Source organism: Monodon monoceros, unplaced genomic scaffold (genome assembly GCF_005190385.1).
Source record: "Monodon monoceros isolate NGI ecotype Baffin Bay Population unplaced genomic scaffold, NGI_Narwhal_1 Super_Scaffold_15, whole genome shotgun sequence".
NCBI classification, from domain to species: domain Eukaryota; kingdom Metazoa; phylum Chordata; class Mammalia; order Artiodactyla; family Monodontidae; genus Monodon; species Monodon monoceros.
This window is the reverse complement of record NW_021703771.1, coordinates 71,092,335-71,109,501: the sequence shown is the minus strand read 5'-3', so window position 1 is coordinate 71,109,501 and position 17,167 is coordinate 71,092,335. Positions and strand designations below refer to the sequence as shown.

Below are 17,167 nucleotides of genomic sequence, written 5' to 3'. Positions count from 1 at the left end.
TCTCAGTGGCACTTACTAGTGGTCTTACCCTTTATGGCACCTAAGACTTGCAATATATTTCACACCTTCTTCACCTTGTCTCCTGACCCCTCAAGCACTCCCTCTTTTAAGATAAACCCTACTCTCATCCTCCTACCCTCTCCTACTTCTTAATTTATGGCCCTTATGTTTGGTCTCATAATAATTTGGCCCCATAAACTGTAAATAAAGGTTAAGGGGAGAGACTTAGAGTTAAACGGCTGAGATTCAAATTCCGGTTTTCCCTGCTTGCTGGCTGTGTGGCCTCAGGGAAATTATCAAAAACCCGTCTTTACTTCAGTTTCCTGAGCTGTAGAGGGCAAATAATGATAACATCTACCTCATGGGGTTGTCGGGAAGATTAAAAGAGAACATACATGCAAAGTGCTTTGAACTGTCCTGGGTACCATATTAAATATCTTTAAAGTGTTGATAACTATACGTTTTAATGTTGTTGTCTGTAATCAAGTCGAGGCAGTAAGCTTTTTTCTAACAGACCTGGAATACAATTTTAGTTCATGAATCACAAATTGTTCTTCAGTGTTCTGCGTCTCTACTTCCTACCTGCCAATATTGCCCACCGGATCTGTGGTAAGGACTCGTGTTCCTTCAACACAAGACCTTCTATCGGCTACAGGTTAGGTTGTTCAATTTCCACAAGACCTCTTTGAGAGGGTTTTATTAACCTCACTTTCAGATGGCAAAACAGACCTGAAAGAGTTCAGTAACCTGCCTACAGTCACTGAGCCCAGTGTGGGGAACCGGGATTTGCATCCAGGTCTTTGTGATTCCAAAGCCTTAATGTTCTTCCCTTCCTTCCACGTGACCCACACATATCAGCACAACAGAAGAAAGACAAGACATGTGACCACTGTAGAGTCACAAGTTTCCTTCTAGATCAAGTGACTGTAATTCTCAGTGCTCTCTGGGATTCAAATCCAGTCGGAACAACGCTGGAATGACTGGGTTTTTTTAATTTTTATTTTAAATTGGAGCATAGTTGATTAACAATGTTGCATTAGTTTCAGGTGTACAACAAAGTGATTTAGTTACGCATATACATATATCTATTCTTTTTCAAATTCTCTTCCCATTTAGGTTATTACAGAATACTGAGTAGAGTGTCCTGTGTTATACAATAGGTCCTTATTGGTGATCTATTTTAAATACAGCAGTGTGTACATGTCAATCCCAGACTTCCAATCTATCCCTTCCCCCAACCTGTTTATATCACTCGTGGAATGACTATTCTTAAATACTCCACTCTTTTTTTGCCTTTCTAATGGTAGAAGGTAAACATAATCTTTAGGGAAGAAATAATTATTTCCAAGGACAAAACCATAGGTCATATATTTATATTAAATATATCTAAAAGGCGGTGTGTCCAAAATGCAACAAAGAGGGGAGTTACTATTTGTAGGACAGGTTATCAAAATATCTTTGTATGTTGCCTAGTGGCACACCATACACTAGCATGCATATGATAAGTATATTCATCATAGTTTGATCAGCTTTAATCGCAAGAATAGATAGATATTTTGTAAGCTTTAATTGCAGGAATAGGTGATATCCCTCTCACAATTCAGATTAGGAAAATACAGCCAAAAGAAAATCATAATTCAAATAGTGTGCCATTTTAATACTTCCAGATGCCTTCACAAATTATAATATTTAATACATTTCAGCAAAAAAAACCCTAAATCAGCATGTAAATTTTTATTTTATAAAATATTTGCATTTATAGTTTTATATAAAAGGAAACAGGAAAGCCAGAGAACTTGAATAACAACAAAACTACACCCCAAGGTGAACTTCTGATAAAAAGAGATTTGGTTTCCCGCTTCTTGGAGTGAAAGGCATGCCCTCCTTCAAACACAAAGGGCATGGAGTTCCTGCAAATTCCCTGAGACCAGGAAATGCCCTGGTAGAACCAACTGATACAACTTCAGTGTTCAGTTTCCTTAGGCACGGGAGAAAGTTCACTTAGTTCTTCATCCGTTCAACAATATTATTGAACACGCACAATGTGTCAGAAAATATACCAGAACTACGGAAGTACTAAAACGGGATTGGGGGCGAAAGAGACATGCTCACAGCCTCGGGGAGGTCATAGTAAAAAAACAGACCATGTCTCTCTGTGACTTTCTTCTAAAGGGCATGATGGTATTCACAGATACCATCTGTTTCCCAGACCTTTCACAGGGTGTGTTTAGGTAACACTGTTCACTGGACACTTTTACAGACGTGAGAGCTGCAAAGGGGTAAAAAGAAGTGGTTAGACAGCTACTCACCAAGAAAACCAAGACTGGATTGGATTCAGGGCTTCTGATTTATCAGTCAGGATTTAGAAAGAAATTAAGTGTACACTCTTCACTCAAAATGGCTATTTTTGCAAATGCTATTTTGTAGATTGATTAATTTCCAGAATGAAGTTGAAGTTAAATTGATGGAGCTCAGCGGATATAAAAGAATGCACACGGAATATATACAGTTCATGACTGGTGCTCATTTTTCAACCAAGAGACAGATGAGATTCCACAGACATCCTGTTAACGGTACATGGATATAATAAAGTAGAGAAGGTGGGCCAAAAAAGTGTCCATAATTACACGAAGGCACTCTGTCCTCAGAGTAATTCTAGGGTAGGGGAGGGAGGGAAGTAAGTTTTTCACTTAAAATTGTTCAAGATTCCTCTTTTAAATTAAAAAGTCCTCAGTGGGACAGCGTATGACCTGGAATGAGACTAAAAGGTATTCATTTTCCAGATTCAGTTGACAGACTTTAAAGGCTGCCCTAGGTCAAGTGATTTTATTTATGATATAAACCATCCTACTCTTTATCAACCGCTCCTTACTCGGGATTTCTACTGCATGCTCGCATTTTCCCTTTTTTATTTAATTTAATTTAATTTATTTATTTATTTATTTTTTGCGGGCCTCTCACTGTTGTGGCCTCTCCCATTGCGGAGCACAGGCTCCGGACGCGCAGGCTCAGCGGCCATGGTTCACGGGCCCAGCTGCTCCGCGGCACGTGGGATCCTCCCAGACCGGGGCACGAACCCGCGCCCCCCGCATCGGCAGGCGGACTCTCAACCACTGCGCCACCAGGGAAGCCCTTCCCTTTTTAAAAAATACATTTTAGTGCTGTTCACCAATATTACTGACTCTTCTATTATTGACTTTTTCGCTGACAAATCAACGAAGTCTTGAAGCATACGATTTTAGAGCTGACAGATTAGATTTTCATACCATAATGCTGGCCCCTGCCGAACCCTGGGGCTGGTTGGAGCTTTAGTTTATGAACGAAAGTATTCTAAGGCTATGTCTTGAAGACCATGAATCTAAGTTGAAATTTAGGACAGTACAGAAAGATGGGTCTTTTTTTTGAAGATGCCACATATCTTAGGTATACTTTCTAGGATCTGACATCAGACAAAAAGCTGGGATTAGAGGACCTGGGAATAACCTCGACTGTCTATCACCAGCCCAATGTCACGGCGGGTGTGCCACACACTCTAGGCTCCTTAGTGTCTTAACTACACAATTTCTCAATCCATCTAGGACATCCTCAGGTCCCTTTTCACTTCTAAAAATCAAAAATGTAGCTATTTCTTCCTAATATTTACTCCACATCTTCCTTGCTTTAAATTTCCTTTCCTTTCCTTTTGTATTCAGCGTGAATAAAAACAGCTATTCATCATCATCAAAGCATATCACGTGATGCCATTTATACAGAACCCAAAACACTATTACAAAACTTCTTTGAATTAATGTCCGGGGCTGCTTATCATGTGCTAATTATCGTGTTAAGCATTTACAAGAATGATTCCATTTGCTCAAGGTCCTGAAGGAAGAAAGTAGTAAGGCTGGGATTCAAATCTTTAGGTCTCATGACCCCTGAGATGCTGCTTACCTATAATTGAATCACAACCACCTCTGGGTGGAGATTCAGGGACTCTGGCAGCCACAGCAGGATCCCATATGGAGAAACTCCACATATGACCCCGCCTACCACCTAATATACACCACGACGTCACCTCCCACTGCGGAGGGCCACAATTACTGGCACGGAATCGCATGCTATCACCCTCAGAAGTATTTTTTTAGTCAGAAGCGAGGTGGGGGGGAGAAGGGAGAAAGCCACAACATACATGTATAATAACCATCACACAAAAGCGTCCAAGAAAACATCATTAAGGATTTATTTGAATTTTGCAGGCAGTGTGGGGAGCCCGGCTTTCTCCTTTCTTCTGGGTTCGCACTCTGATTTCCCATGCTAACCATAATGCTCCAGTACCATAAACATTTATATATTGTCCATTTAAGTAACGCACATACTCTGTCCCATTCATCGAAATGTAAACGATCACAAAAGAGTCAAGGCGGAAACCGCAGTGAAAGCTGTAACGTTTATTGAACAGAGGACATATGTTTGCAAATTACAGCGCTGCACGAGCACACAGTCCAGGGTTCATAATGCTGTTCCAATTCGGCTCTCCAAAGGGCCTTCTCACACAGTCCCTTTTTAAAACAGTAACTGAAAGGAAAAAGGTGTCAATTGCAGTTACATGTACAAAACCACATGGCAACTTTCATTTAGAATGAATCTCTGCTCTACTACTTAGATGGACACAAGGTGATTCTGCAAGTCCATGCACACGTTTTTGTACGGTCAGAACTTTTCAAAGAATAATGCTTTTGTAACCCATAGAGTATCTCAGGATAGTGTCGAGTTTAGCAAGCAGGGCAACAGCTTCAGTGAACAACAGAATTTCTAACATTTGCCCCAATCAATATCCTACTTTGCCCTCAAGAAATTCAACACAGTACTTCATTTTTGGAATAACAAGGGAAAATTCATCTGACAAAGGACATGATACGGAATACACCTATAAAAGGTATTTCTCATCTCAAACAATGTTTAATAGTCGACTTCTTTCCTTTTGTTCCAGTGGAAGAAAGTTTGGTCAAATTGTCAAAAAAAATACCACCAGGTTCTTGAGGTAGACTTTAACCTCCAATTTTCCTCTAAAAGTTATATTTTAACAACAAAAATGTTTTTAAAAACTTAATTTCCAGGAATTTAAACAATTTAAAACAAAATAACTATTTTTATAAGTAAAAAAAGTTATGTTGTTCCATTTTCTGAACTACCATTCTATCTCTTTTTTTTGCCTTTTATGGAAATATCTAAAGTAGTGATCATGGAGTAGAAAGTTATTAGATTTTTTTCTCCTTAGAGATTAATAATAGAAAACTGAAGAGGATTTTCTAATCAAAGAATCTGATAGTATAAAACATCTGATGTAGGAATACTTAATTGATGACCACTGAGACTGCTAATAAGAATAAAATTTGAAAATTCTAGAAGAGAAAGCCTAGCTGATTCACTTTGCTCTGCACAACTTATCTGGTTTAATTTAAGACAGCATCTCTGATGATTTTATTCTAAGCATAAGATGCCAGCTGGTCTCTTCTAAGAACTCTGTCACCCTGCCCTTGGTCTGAATGGTGAACTGGCCACTTTAGAGGTGTAGCTGTTGCTCATTTCTTGCATATGTCTCTGGATATAATTTTCTACTCTTTATTCCTTATTCACTTTGAAATGCAGAAATCCTCCACCTGTCTGAACATGATATTTTGACACGTAATTAAATATTACATGTAAAAATTAACCATTTTGTCGAAGAATTTAATTTTCTTCAACCTTCCTTTTTATTACTGTTCAATGCCCATGCAAAGGACCTGTTTACAACACCCAGATTCTTCATAGAGGACATTCCAGGCAGGCGCTTATCTCAGTTTGCTGGCAGGTGCATCCCAGTCACTTGCGCATCTGGTTTCTCTTTGCATAGAAAAGAGTTTGCCATCCACCATCACCTGCTTCATGTCTTGGCTGGATTTATCCCAGAAAAGGCTATGGGGGAATACCCATTTGCACTCTTAATTTGTAAATCACAGTCATAAAATCAGAGGAAATGCATATCTGCCCGTCCCTAATTTGCACACTAAATTTATAAATCTAAAGCTGTTTTAAAAAGGGGCAACTTAAAGAATACCTTTATATGTGTCTACGTGACAATTTCCCCAGACTTGAAAAATGTTGGCCTTAGCTATTCGCTCATTGTTTTTAAAAATCACATTCTTTTCATTCGATCAATAAACATTTACTCGACTCCCACTATGGGCAGGCACTGTAGCTCTCCTTTATCCTTCCTAAAAGAAAGCAAAGGGCCTTATTCAGTGGGTTTAAGGCATCAATAAGGCCAATTTGTGCTTGAGTCAATTTATTCTTGAGTGTTCTAGTCAGTTTTAAGGTAATCTCTTTAATATAAGAGGAAAGAAAGAAGGGAAGGGAGCAAGGCACTGCGCACCTACTATGTGTCAACACCGAGCCAAGAACTGTGTGGGTGTATGTTGCAGAATTCTTAAGCCTCTTAAGAACTAAGGGAGGGTATGTATTCTTCCCATTTTATGGACAAGGATAAAAAGCTTTGATGAGTTTAATAATTGTTCAAGATCATTTCTCATGCTACATTCTTAGCTTATGTTCTTAACAGATTCATGACAGGAAAAAGCTATCAACGTGATTCTAGAATTTGAACTCAGATCTGAGGAACTCCAAAATAAAAACTCAATGCTTATTGTTTCTGTTATTAATTTCACAACATCAAGATGCTGTAAATTTCTCTGGATTGAAAAACTGCTTGAGTACAGCCATTCTATGTTGCTGTAAATTCCTTTGTGAGGAAAGAGCCTTTAGAATCATGCACTCCCTATGCCAAGAATATGTGCGTAAAATCTTTCTTTCCTCACCTTAAAAATTTTGTTTTAAGATGAAATGAAGAAAGTGTTGCTATAATCCTCCCATTTCCTCAATATTATGAAGTAAAAGTCTGTAATTAACCTCTCTTGATGTTCTAGGAAATACAAATCAAGATAATCCTCTAGTTTTCATAATATATTTATTTGTCCCTCCGCTATTTCCTTTACCTTAAAAAATTAACGATATCATGAATATTAGATAAAAGAAAAAAACACTATGAAAAAATTACTCTTCTTAAGCTTAATTATCTCCAGATATAATTCATGGTAAGATTACTTCCTTTCTCTTATGTCTTATATTCTAACTCTTAACTCATCTTCATTTAATGCAAAAGAATTAATGGGCTTCCTTTAATATTTCTCTGCTGATTTTAAAGCTTTCTTCCTCTAGCTTTAGGTAAGAAGTCTTTAAAATCCATGGGCTATTTCATCGTTCTAGATTGTGATAGAGGATTGTTATTTTCAAATTCCAATAGCAAACACAAAGAGAAGATTTAAATTTGGCAAAATAATTGAAGCTAGACATTATATAAATAGAAAATAAAACTTGCAATGACCAAAGAGCCCCCTTTTTGGTTGCAGTAGATTGCATCATAATGCCCACAGTGAAAATACTAGATTTTTCAGAAATCGGGTCCTCTCTAGCAACAATTCAACAAATGCATGTAAATGTACATCTGTGAAATAAATCTGCCACAGATCCTGCACCTGGAAATGAGGTCTCGAACAGGAAGCCATTTATTATCACAATAAATTATATCTATAATTTAGACCCCCACTCCTTAAAAAAAACAAAAACCAAAAAAAAAACCTAACTTGGAAATTATAAAGACTCACTTGGGAAAAAAAAAATGATGAAAGGTTGATCGGCGTATAATTCTTACAAAACTGCAAGCAGTATTTTTTTAAACATGTAGTTTAAAAGACAACGTATACATGCTTTTAGAGCTTAATTTCCTTGCATTTGTACTTAAGAATGAGACTGACTTTACCCGGTATCTAAATTAATCTCTAGAAGTAGCTAAACTATGTCAACCTTAGATTTTTAAAGCAGTATTGTGATTAAAATAGCCCTTGGAGACCTTAACTGCCTACCCATTGCCATATGCACCAGGAAGAAATGAATGTACATCTACCTCTTTTTCTCCGAGGGTTCCTACTCTTGAGCATTACAATGTGCTGTAAGCTTCAACCTCTTTTGTACTTCTAAGTAGTGCAGGGAAGATTCTGGAATACAGTACTGCCTAGCTGCTCTCAGAATCTGTCTGACCGTGGAGCTTGCTGCATGTCTAGATCTCTTTTGATGATCTCCTTTTAACTAAGTTTTGGGTCTGGTCAACATGACTGCATTTTCTAAGCAGAAAAGAAAACTGCCAACATCCAAAGGCAAAAACAATAGGAATTAGAAGAACTCCAGATTCATCTTAATTTCTTCCTCCCACCTCCTTCTACTCTCCTTTTTGGCTGTGGTTATACAGGGCTCTTAATGTCCACTGCCACGGCCCACCTCTCTGCCCCCTCCCCCCCACCAAAGGCCTGAAATCAGAATCTGGGGAGGGAATCTGGGCCATGGCAGTGTCCAGGGCTGAGGAAAACTGGCCATCCAGTCACACAGCTGGCCCTTGCTCCATGTACATCAGAGTAAGACACTCTTACAGGTCCTAACACTCAAATTCAGCCAGATGAAACTTAAAAAGAGAAGTTAGAAAAAAGTTTCTTCCTTTGCAGATATTCCTGAATTTGTCACCTTTATCATTGTACCTACATATGAAATAACTATATAAAGCACCTTAAAATAAGAATTCCTTCACCAAACTATTCTATAGAGAATTATATAAAATACTTCACCTATGAAAACAGTCCTATATAAAGTGAAAAAATATGTTAAAATACAAAATTAAAATGACTATTCTCGGGCTTCCCTGGTGGCGCAGTGGCTGGGGGTCCGCCTGCCGATGCAGGGGATGCGGATTCGTGCCCCGGTCCGGGAGGATCCCATGTGCTGTGGAGCGGCTGAGCCCGTGAGCCATGGCCACTGGGCCTGCATGTCCGGAGCCTGTGCTCCGCAACGGGAGAGGCCACAGCAGTGAGAGGCCCGCGTACCACAAAAAAAAAAAAAGACTATTCTCAAGTTAAAGGCTAATTTGGAAATGATGTAATTTCTAGCTATTGCCAGAAATCTTTTTGTCTTGTATTACCACTTAAAATTAGTCAGTACCCAAATGCCTTAGCCAACCTCACTTATTTGCAGCAAGAATTCACAGTACCGAGGGCAGAATCCCAAAATATGTAGAAGACTGTATCTCACAATGGTGTGACTTTAAAAAATGAACTCAGTACTTCTTTCTGTGTGATATTTCACTGCCTTTTGTCTAGCTGTTATGAGTCCGTTACCCAGTGTACTAAGTTGATTATTCCAGAATTTTTCCAAGCAAAAAGTTAGGGTGATGAGTATTTCCAGGGTCATCATCCATTTCCCTTTTTGAAAGAAGGCTCTAAATATGCCCTTTTCCAGTCTTCAGGCATCTCATCAGTCCTCCACGAGTTCTCAAAAATGATATCTAGCGGTTCTGTGATGACTTCGGCCCATTCATTAAGAACTCTAGGATGGCAGCCATTGGGACCTGTGGATTTGAACATATCGGGGTTATTTAAGTTCTCCTTTACCCATTCTTCCCCTAGTCCATCATGGATTCCTGCTCCAATTTTTAAGTCATACTTGTCCCTTTCTGGTTACCACATGGACTTCTGAAAACTAGCTTTCAGTCTCTGCTTTTTATCTGTCAATTTTCTCTTTGAAGCTAATAAGAGAAAAATGTATTTTATTCTTCTCAAGCCTATGTTTTGTTTAAAAAAAAAAAAAAGGTCTACTTCTCTTTCCTTTCATGTTTCTTATAAGAAAAGGAAAGTTAAAGAGCAATAAATAAAGTATATCTTGTAATAGTTTGCCTTCCTTAAATCACATCACTGAATTCTACGTTCTGGCAGCCTTAGTCATAGGTAACAGTCAACATACTGCTAAACATTTCAAAGGCTACCTAGCTCGTGCTCAGAGGGTACATATCTATCCAGCTTGTCTGTGCAAGTGCTAATTCAAAATGTACCTTCCAAAATAAAAAAAGATTCACAATCATCTTTAATCATGATTTGTATGCATGTAACTTTAACACATAGGCATTTAAAAAGCATAGTTGTGCATGAACTGGAAAGAGATGAAGAAGGATTTATTAAAAACAGTAACCTAGTTGAATTCATCTGCTATTGTGTGGGCATCTGCACCAGTGTTCTGGGATTGATATTACACTAATTATCTCCAAGCTCTGATCCGTGTTGACAGTTTTAACCCCTTCGTGGTCACCATGATTCCTCCAAAATTGAAAGACAGCAACAGATTACAGTTTCCTGCCCATCTGTCATAGTTATGCCCTGGGCCTAGAATCCCTTGACAGATCGAGAATGGACAAAGGAGAAGAAGGAAAAAAGAAGAGTGCAAAGGAAGAATGAGGATGCCTGGATCTCTCCTATGATTTTTGATATGACAGGCAGGCTGTGCTGCTTGGATTCAATGATTTTCTTGTTGCTGTTTTTTAACTGGAAAAGCTTCTGGAAATGGTTGAATCAATTTTGCTCTCTTTTGTTTTTGTTTTGTTTTGTTTTTCTAGTCTATATCTCTCCAGTGTACCCCCAGTTTTATCTCTTGCAAAAAAAATCATATTGCAGGCATTATTAAGACTTTTAAGAAACAATTCTGCATATTTCTCTAGGGCATAATAATTTGTTTTAGCATATGCCATCTTCACCCTTGCTCAAACTTGCCGATGGCAATATGTTAACTAATATGTCACCATTAATTACTTTGGGTAATATCATTCGGCAGTTGCATCTAAATGGATAGGAAGTATTACTAGCCATGCTCAGGAAGTTTCTTTCTCCAGAAAATCAAGCTGTTTTCAGGCCTTTTTCACCCCTGTAAGACCAAGTAATAATATCTTACTACTCACTAATATATTCACATAGTCACTCAGATAAACCCATACCCAAGCCAATCAATGCCTCCATGAAAACCAAACTCCTGTTATAAACTATGTAAAAGTAATGTTCAATCTGTCTTGACAAACTAAGTTTTTTTTTTTTTTTGAGGGGGGAGTGATCAAAGTTACCTTAACATGAAGAAGGCAAAACTGTTTCATTTTTAATGCTCTAATGAATGAATGAATGAAAAAGCATTGCAACAAAAATTGTATTTGCTATAGAGTGCAAGTTAACTTGCTATTTCTATCTGAAAAACCAGAAAGAGCCTCAGGTTACAGCATTAGGGTTACTAAGACCTCAGGAAGACTACAGCTGAATTCTGAAGGGGTCACAAAGGAAGGAGGCAGCATCTTGAGGACATTCTTATTAAAATGATTCTCAGATGTCTGCACGGCACCTGACAGGCTCTGTCTGAAGTCAGCAAGATGACCTTGCCTACTGTTAAAGGTCATTTTATTCCAGGAACCTGTGGAAATAAAGAAAACGCCTTTGTACAGACTATCATCTAGTAAACGGGCAGACACCCTCCACCTTAAACTTATCTAAAGGTGTGGACCACGAAGTCATTCACAAATCTAGCATCAACCTAACAGCCTCGGAAACCTCTTGTGTCTTTGGTTCAACAAAAATAAATCGCATTCATTAAACAAGCCCAGCCGTGCAATTTGCTACTTTTCATTCTTCGGGGGAGGGGGTGGGAGGCAAACAGGATTTCCACAGTTGGGTCATGGAGAGTTTCAAGATGTGACAGCAGTCACAGAGAGCAGTAATTAGCTGAGCACATGGTGCTTCGTGATCATAGGAAACGTGAGTAATTTCCATGCTAGGAAGCCTCCTTGGAGCTCTGGCGCCTGGCATGCATTGTGACATCCCAGATCCTTTTCCTTACAGACCACAGTCCTCAAGCCAAATAGAAATGAACAGATGTTCACAACTCTGACCAGCTTTAAGGAGATAACTGCTAGAAATACGTCTTATGGGCAAACAAGCGTCATTTCACAGAGCAGCTCCTACCACCTCACATTTTTTCCTTTCATTTTCCCCCCTAAATAATCTGGCATACTCCTACAAAGAAAAAAGCCCTTTCTTCACTCCACCAAGAAAAATAACAATCTGTTTATATGTGTTTACAGCCTTCTTTGGATATGACTAGGCTGACTTAACGAATCATGAAAGGAATTGCCTCAAACCTGGTCCTTTCTCAAAATTCATAAAAGTCAACCTCTGGACCAATAAATAGCAAGTTATATTTTTGGTTCTACTAATGCTCCTGAAGTTTTCCTGTTTTTAAAGTTTGTAAAAATTGAATGCCAGCAGTTTGTAATATGCCAAATTATTATCTATGTCTACGGAAACATTACTAAAAGGTTTATACTCTGGTTTGGCCTAATTCTTCCCCAATCTGCCTTTGAGCCCACTCTCAGATAGTCCTACATCAGGGCCATACAAACCTAATTCTTGGGCTGAACTGTGACTTTTATTTGCTCTAAGCTCTTATTGGGGATGGGAGGGGTACAGGGACAGTCTTTCATTTCACAGATACTTGGCAATTCTAATCTATGTTAGAGTTCCAATCTGAGAAACAGAAGGGGTGGGCAGGGGTGCAGAAAAAGTTATTTAAGGAATAAAGAAACTATTATCCTGTGGTTAAAAATTAAATGTTACGAGATTACGTTTTCTTTTTTCTCAGTTGATTATTCTGATTTTTAACTGGCTTCCAGTCTGTTGCTCTTTTCAGCTTGTGATTTTCCCCCTAATTAAAAGGCAATCAGAGTTATATGCAGGCTAAACCATTTAGAAGTTATTTCTCTATTGTGATATTAGGTTAAAGGATGTAGCTCCATTGCAGATGTAGAACCAATAAATTCTCCACATGTGGTGGCTGAGATAAAAAAAATAAAACTGGTGACTGTACAATAACAGGCCATGCAATTCCCTTGGGGGGCGCGGGGAGGGAGGGGGACGACTCTCTCACATGAAAGAATTAATAAAGAACAGTGGTGCAAATGCTGCCTTCTCTCCTCCTGGATGGCACAAGGCACACAAATCTGAACCTTTGGGTGGTTGGTGATAAGACAAGATTTTTTAACACATAACTTTCTCAACATTCAGCCATGTCACACTACTTATTGTTATGGAACCAAGGAAGGTTGGTAATTTGATAAGAGACCGGGGAGGTGGGCGGGTGTAAATGCAGCCTCATTTTAGCTGTAAATTTCTCCTAAGGCAGAAACCACATTTTACACTTCTTTCTATCTGCCTCGGGAATATTATATATAGCATGTCACACAGTTCTACTGCTGATTGATTCAACTGTCCACAGTATAATTTTTACATACAATTTCTCAGTAAACGAAGTTGCTATTGAGAAATGTTAGTCTAGCAAGTCAGATAGGAGTATAGTTTCCTTTGACTACACAACAGAGAATAAAATAGCAATATGTTCACTAAACCCATCTGCATCTTTACAGTCATTTTTCAGTTCCTCGAAAGGCCTCTGGGGGCCGGGGGGCACCTCTCAGCTGCTGGGAAGGCTGAGGCTGCCTCCCAGCCCCCAGTAGGCTGGAGGATGCAATGTTACGTTACACAATGAGCTGGCATATATGTCCTTTTTTTCTACAGGGGTTTTACAGGGTAGGTTTCCAGGGATTCTATAGAAAAATGTTTGGCCTGCTCCAGAATGATCCACGTATATTTTCTTTTTCTGACTTTAAACACAAATACCCAGATGCATTATAAACCATTCTGTACAACTATCCTGCCTCCATCTATGGTGTGTACTATCTAATTCCTGGAACAAATTAAACAGGTTATAATAAACTGAACAGCTTCTCGCCACCTTCTCTGGACCCACAAGAGTTCTAAGCTTCACTCAGGACTGAATCTGCAGGTTTTAAGCAAATGGAAAGTATACTGGAGAGGATGGAAATTTTCCTACCCCTTATTATTCAGAAAACTCTCAGGAACAAATTCAGAGGTTAAAAGACAAAAGCGTCTTTATTTATGCTCGCCTCAGGGCATTCACCGATTTTATAATTTTTCCAACTGAATAGCTATGTAAATTCCCGATTTCTTAAAACCACTTTGTTATAGTCATCGTTGACATATTCTGAATATGCTAAATTCCCCCCACACGGAGGGCAGCCCACAGGGCTGTGGTCGGCAAGTGGCAGCAAACTCCAGGAGACCAGGCTTCAGAGGCCCGGGACCTCCTCGCTACCCAGAGTTGGGTCATGTCTTATCTCTACCAGGAAGAAATGATCAGGAGTTTAACTGTTGGGAATTCTGAATTCTTCTTTCAACAATTTTATAATAATTAACAGCTGGTCACAACATGAAACTGGGGCTAGGTCACCACACTTTCAAGAAGTTTAATAGTACTGTTACGGAGGCAAAATAGTAGCTGGAGGGGACAGTGCTTTTAAGAACAAAGAGGGATTCTGAGCATGTTTACAGATGGAGTGGAAGGATTCCATGGAGAGAGACCAAATGCAAGAAAATAAAGGCATAATTATGGACCATAATTATGACTAGGGCCAAGGGTAGATACCCAGAGGAGGGATTAGTCTTAGAGGGGAGAGAGGCAATTCCTCATCAGAAACAGAGGGAAAGAAGAACAGATGGGCAAGGACGTCAACATACTTTGAGATGAAGGAGAGAGCGAGGGAGGTAGCTCATGTGCAACGGACTTGCAGTTCTCAGGAACGACCTAGCCAAGGTCATCTGCAGAAGGGGAGGTGAGAGAGGAGCAAGGGTACAGTTTTAAGGTGCCCAGAGGCGGTAAGGGAGGCCTGAACTGGGACATGAAATCAGTTTGACAGCTGCAGGAGGGCAGATTCAGCTGGGCTGGCCTGCATAGAATTACAGTGAAATGAGCTTTTAGAGTTTTTCTGTATTATGCTTCAAAGTCTCCAAATACTACCCAAAATAGGGATCAAGACACGGGCCTGGAAATGCGCAATACAAGTCCAGAATAGAAATAATGACAAGTGCTACAGTATGTTGTATATGAGTGTTCTGTCTTCCAGTAAAGCTCTTTAAGGCATATTTGATATGCCTTTGAATGAAACAGTGCCGTTGATGACTAGCTTGGTCTGTTTGGGCTGCTATAACAGAATACCACAGACGGGCTGGATTATAAACAACAGGATTATTTCTCACACTTCTGGAGGCTGGGAAGTCCAAGGTCAAGGTGCCCACAGGGTCAGTGTCTGGTGAGCCCATCTTCCTGGTTCACAGACACCACCTTCTCACTGGGTTCTCACAAGGAAGAAGGGGCAAGAGAGCTCTTAGGTCTCTTTTATTAGGGCATCAATCCCTTCCTGAGGGCTTTACTCTCATAATCTAATCACCTCCCAAAGGCCCCACCCCCAAATACCATCACATTGGGGATTAGGTTTCAACATATGAATTTTGAGACATAGACATTCAGTCTCTAGCATCATCTGTCTCTAACCAGGCTCCCTGGCTACCCATTTAAGGGTTTCTCACCTCTCTGTCCCTCCCTGTCTCCTTCTCTCTCATCTACATACTCACAGTAAAATCATCCTTTATTATGTACTAATGGTGCTTGAAACCACCATTAACACTAACCTGCTAACTCTGATTACAATTATCATTAATGTAATTACCATCAACTGTAGGTTTATAGTACATATTATAATTATTACTACGTGCCTACCCCACCAACAGTAAACAGCTACGAACAGTAACTGAGCGACCTTCCTCTGTGCCAGGCACTGTGCTAAGGACACAGTATATTTAAACATAATCTCCTTTACTGCTTACCACAAGCCAGCATGATGGCTATTATGGACTCAGTTTTACGCATGGTGAATCTGAGGCTTTAAAGTGTAGATACCCTGAGAGGGTCAAAGAGCTAATCAGTGGCAGAGCAGTCCTGTCCCACAGCAATGCCCAACCTTGTAAAAGTATGTCTGCACTCCCCATCATTTTTGTTTTTATTTATTTATTTATTTATTTTGGTCCGTGCAGCATGCGGGACTTCCTTGACCAGGGATGGAACTTTGTGCGTCCTTCAGTGGAAACGCAGAGTCCTAACCACTGGACTGCCAGGGAATTCCCCCCATCATTTTTGACTGTGAATGTATAGTAGTTAAATAGCATCCTCCAAAATTCACATCCACCTGAAACCTCAGAATGTGAATTTGCAAATACAGCCTTTACAGATGGTTTAAACTCTGGAGATGAAATCATCCTGGATTTAGGGTGGGCCCTAGATGCAGCCACTGGTGTTCTTTTAAGAAGAGGAGAAGACACAGACACACACCGAGAAGAAGGCCACGTGAAGACAGAGGCCAAGAGCGGAGTAATGCAGCTACAAGCCCAGTAATGCCAGGAACCATCAGAAACTGGGAGGGGCAAGGGAGAATTCTCCCTTCCGGCTCTTAGAGGGAGCATGGCCCCACCCAAACTGTGATTTCATATTTCTGGACTCCAGAACTGTGAGAGAGTAAACGTCTGTTGTTTGAAGCCACTCAGTTTGTGGTACTTTGTACAGCAGCTCTCATAAACTAATATGGAATCCTTTCACAGAAGTACTTAATTTCTCAAATGCTCTTGGGAGTATTTTTAATCACTCCATCATTTTTAGCAATACATGCAAATGTGATTTTAGGCAAAAGGTATTTTATTTTTATTCAGGATACAAAATGTTGTGCATAATGCTTACTTAGATATTATATTTAATGTCATTCATAATATATAAGAACATTTTAATTTTGTCCTATTAAATAAATGATGCAAACTGTTACATGATTTGTAAAAAATACATTAAAAACTATATGCTGTGTTTATGCATCCTCCATGTATATTAAGATGCAGACTGAGATTTAACTATTTCCTACAGCATCAAAAATAGAAAATAATCAGGGCTTCCCTGGTGGCACAGTGGTTGGGAATCCGCCTGTCAATGTAGGGGACATGGGTTCGAGCCCTGGTACGGGAGGATCCCACATGCCGCGGAGCAACTAAGCCCGTGCGCCACAACTACTGAGCCTCCCTGCGCTCTAGAGCCTGCGAGCCACAACTACTGAAGCCCGCGTGCCTAGAACCCGTGCTCCGCAACGAAGAGTAGCCCCCCTCGCCGCAACTAGAGAAAGCCCACACGCAGCAACAAAGACCCAACTCAGCCAAAAAATAAATAAATAAAAAGATTGGCTTATGATGTTTAAAAAAAGAAAGAAAATAATCAACAGTTGGGATGACTGTTTTCATTTTGCTTGATGTCCACTAGTTTATTTACTTGAATATTTATGATTTGCTTTAAGTTG

General features: G+C 39.6%; 1 protein-coding gene across 1 annotated transcript in view; it reads right to left on the bottom strand.

Annotated features, from left to right (window-relative positions):
* Positions 1–9,086: 9,086 nt before the first annotated feature.
* The window catches only part of SAMD5 (sterile alpha motif domain containing 5), a 51,860-nt gene continuing 43,779 nt past the window's right edge, over positions 9,087–17,167 (bottom strand). The window contains exon 2 of the mRNA XM_029224144.1: positions 9,087–9,466. Coding sequence (XP_029079977.1) covers positions 9,404–9,466 — 63 coding nt within the window. The 3' untranslated portion in view covers positions 9,087–9,403. The remainder of the gene's footprint in view (positions 9,467–17,167) is intronic.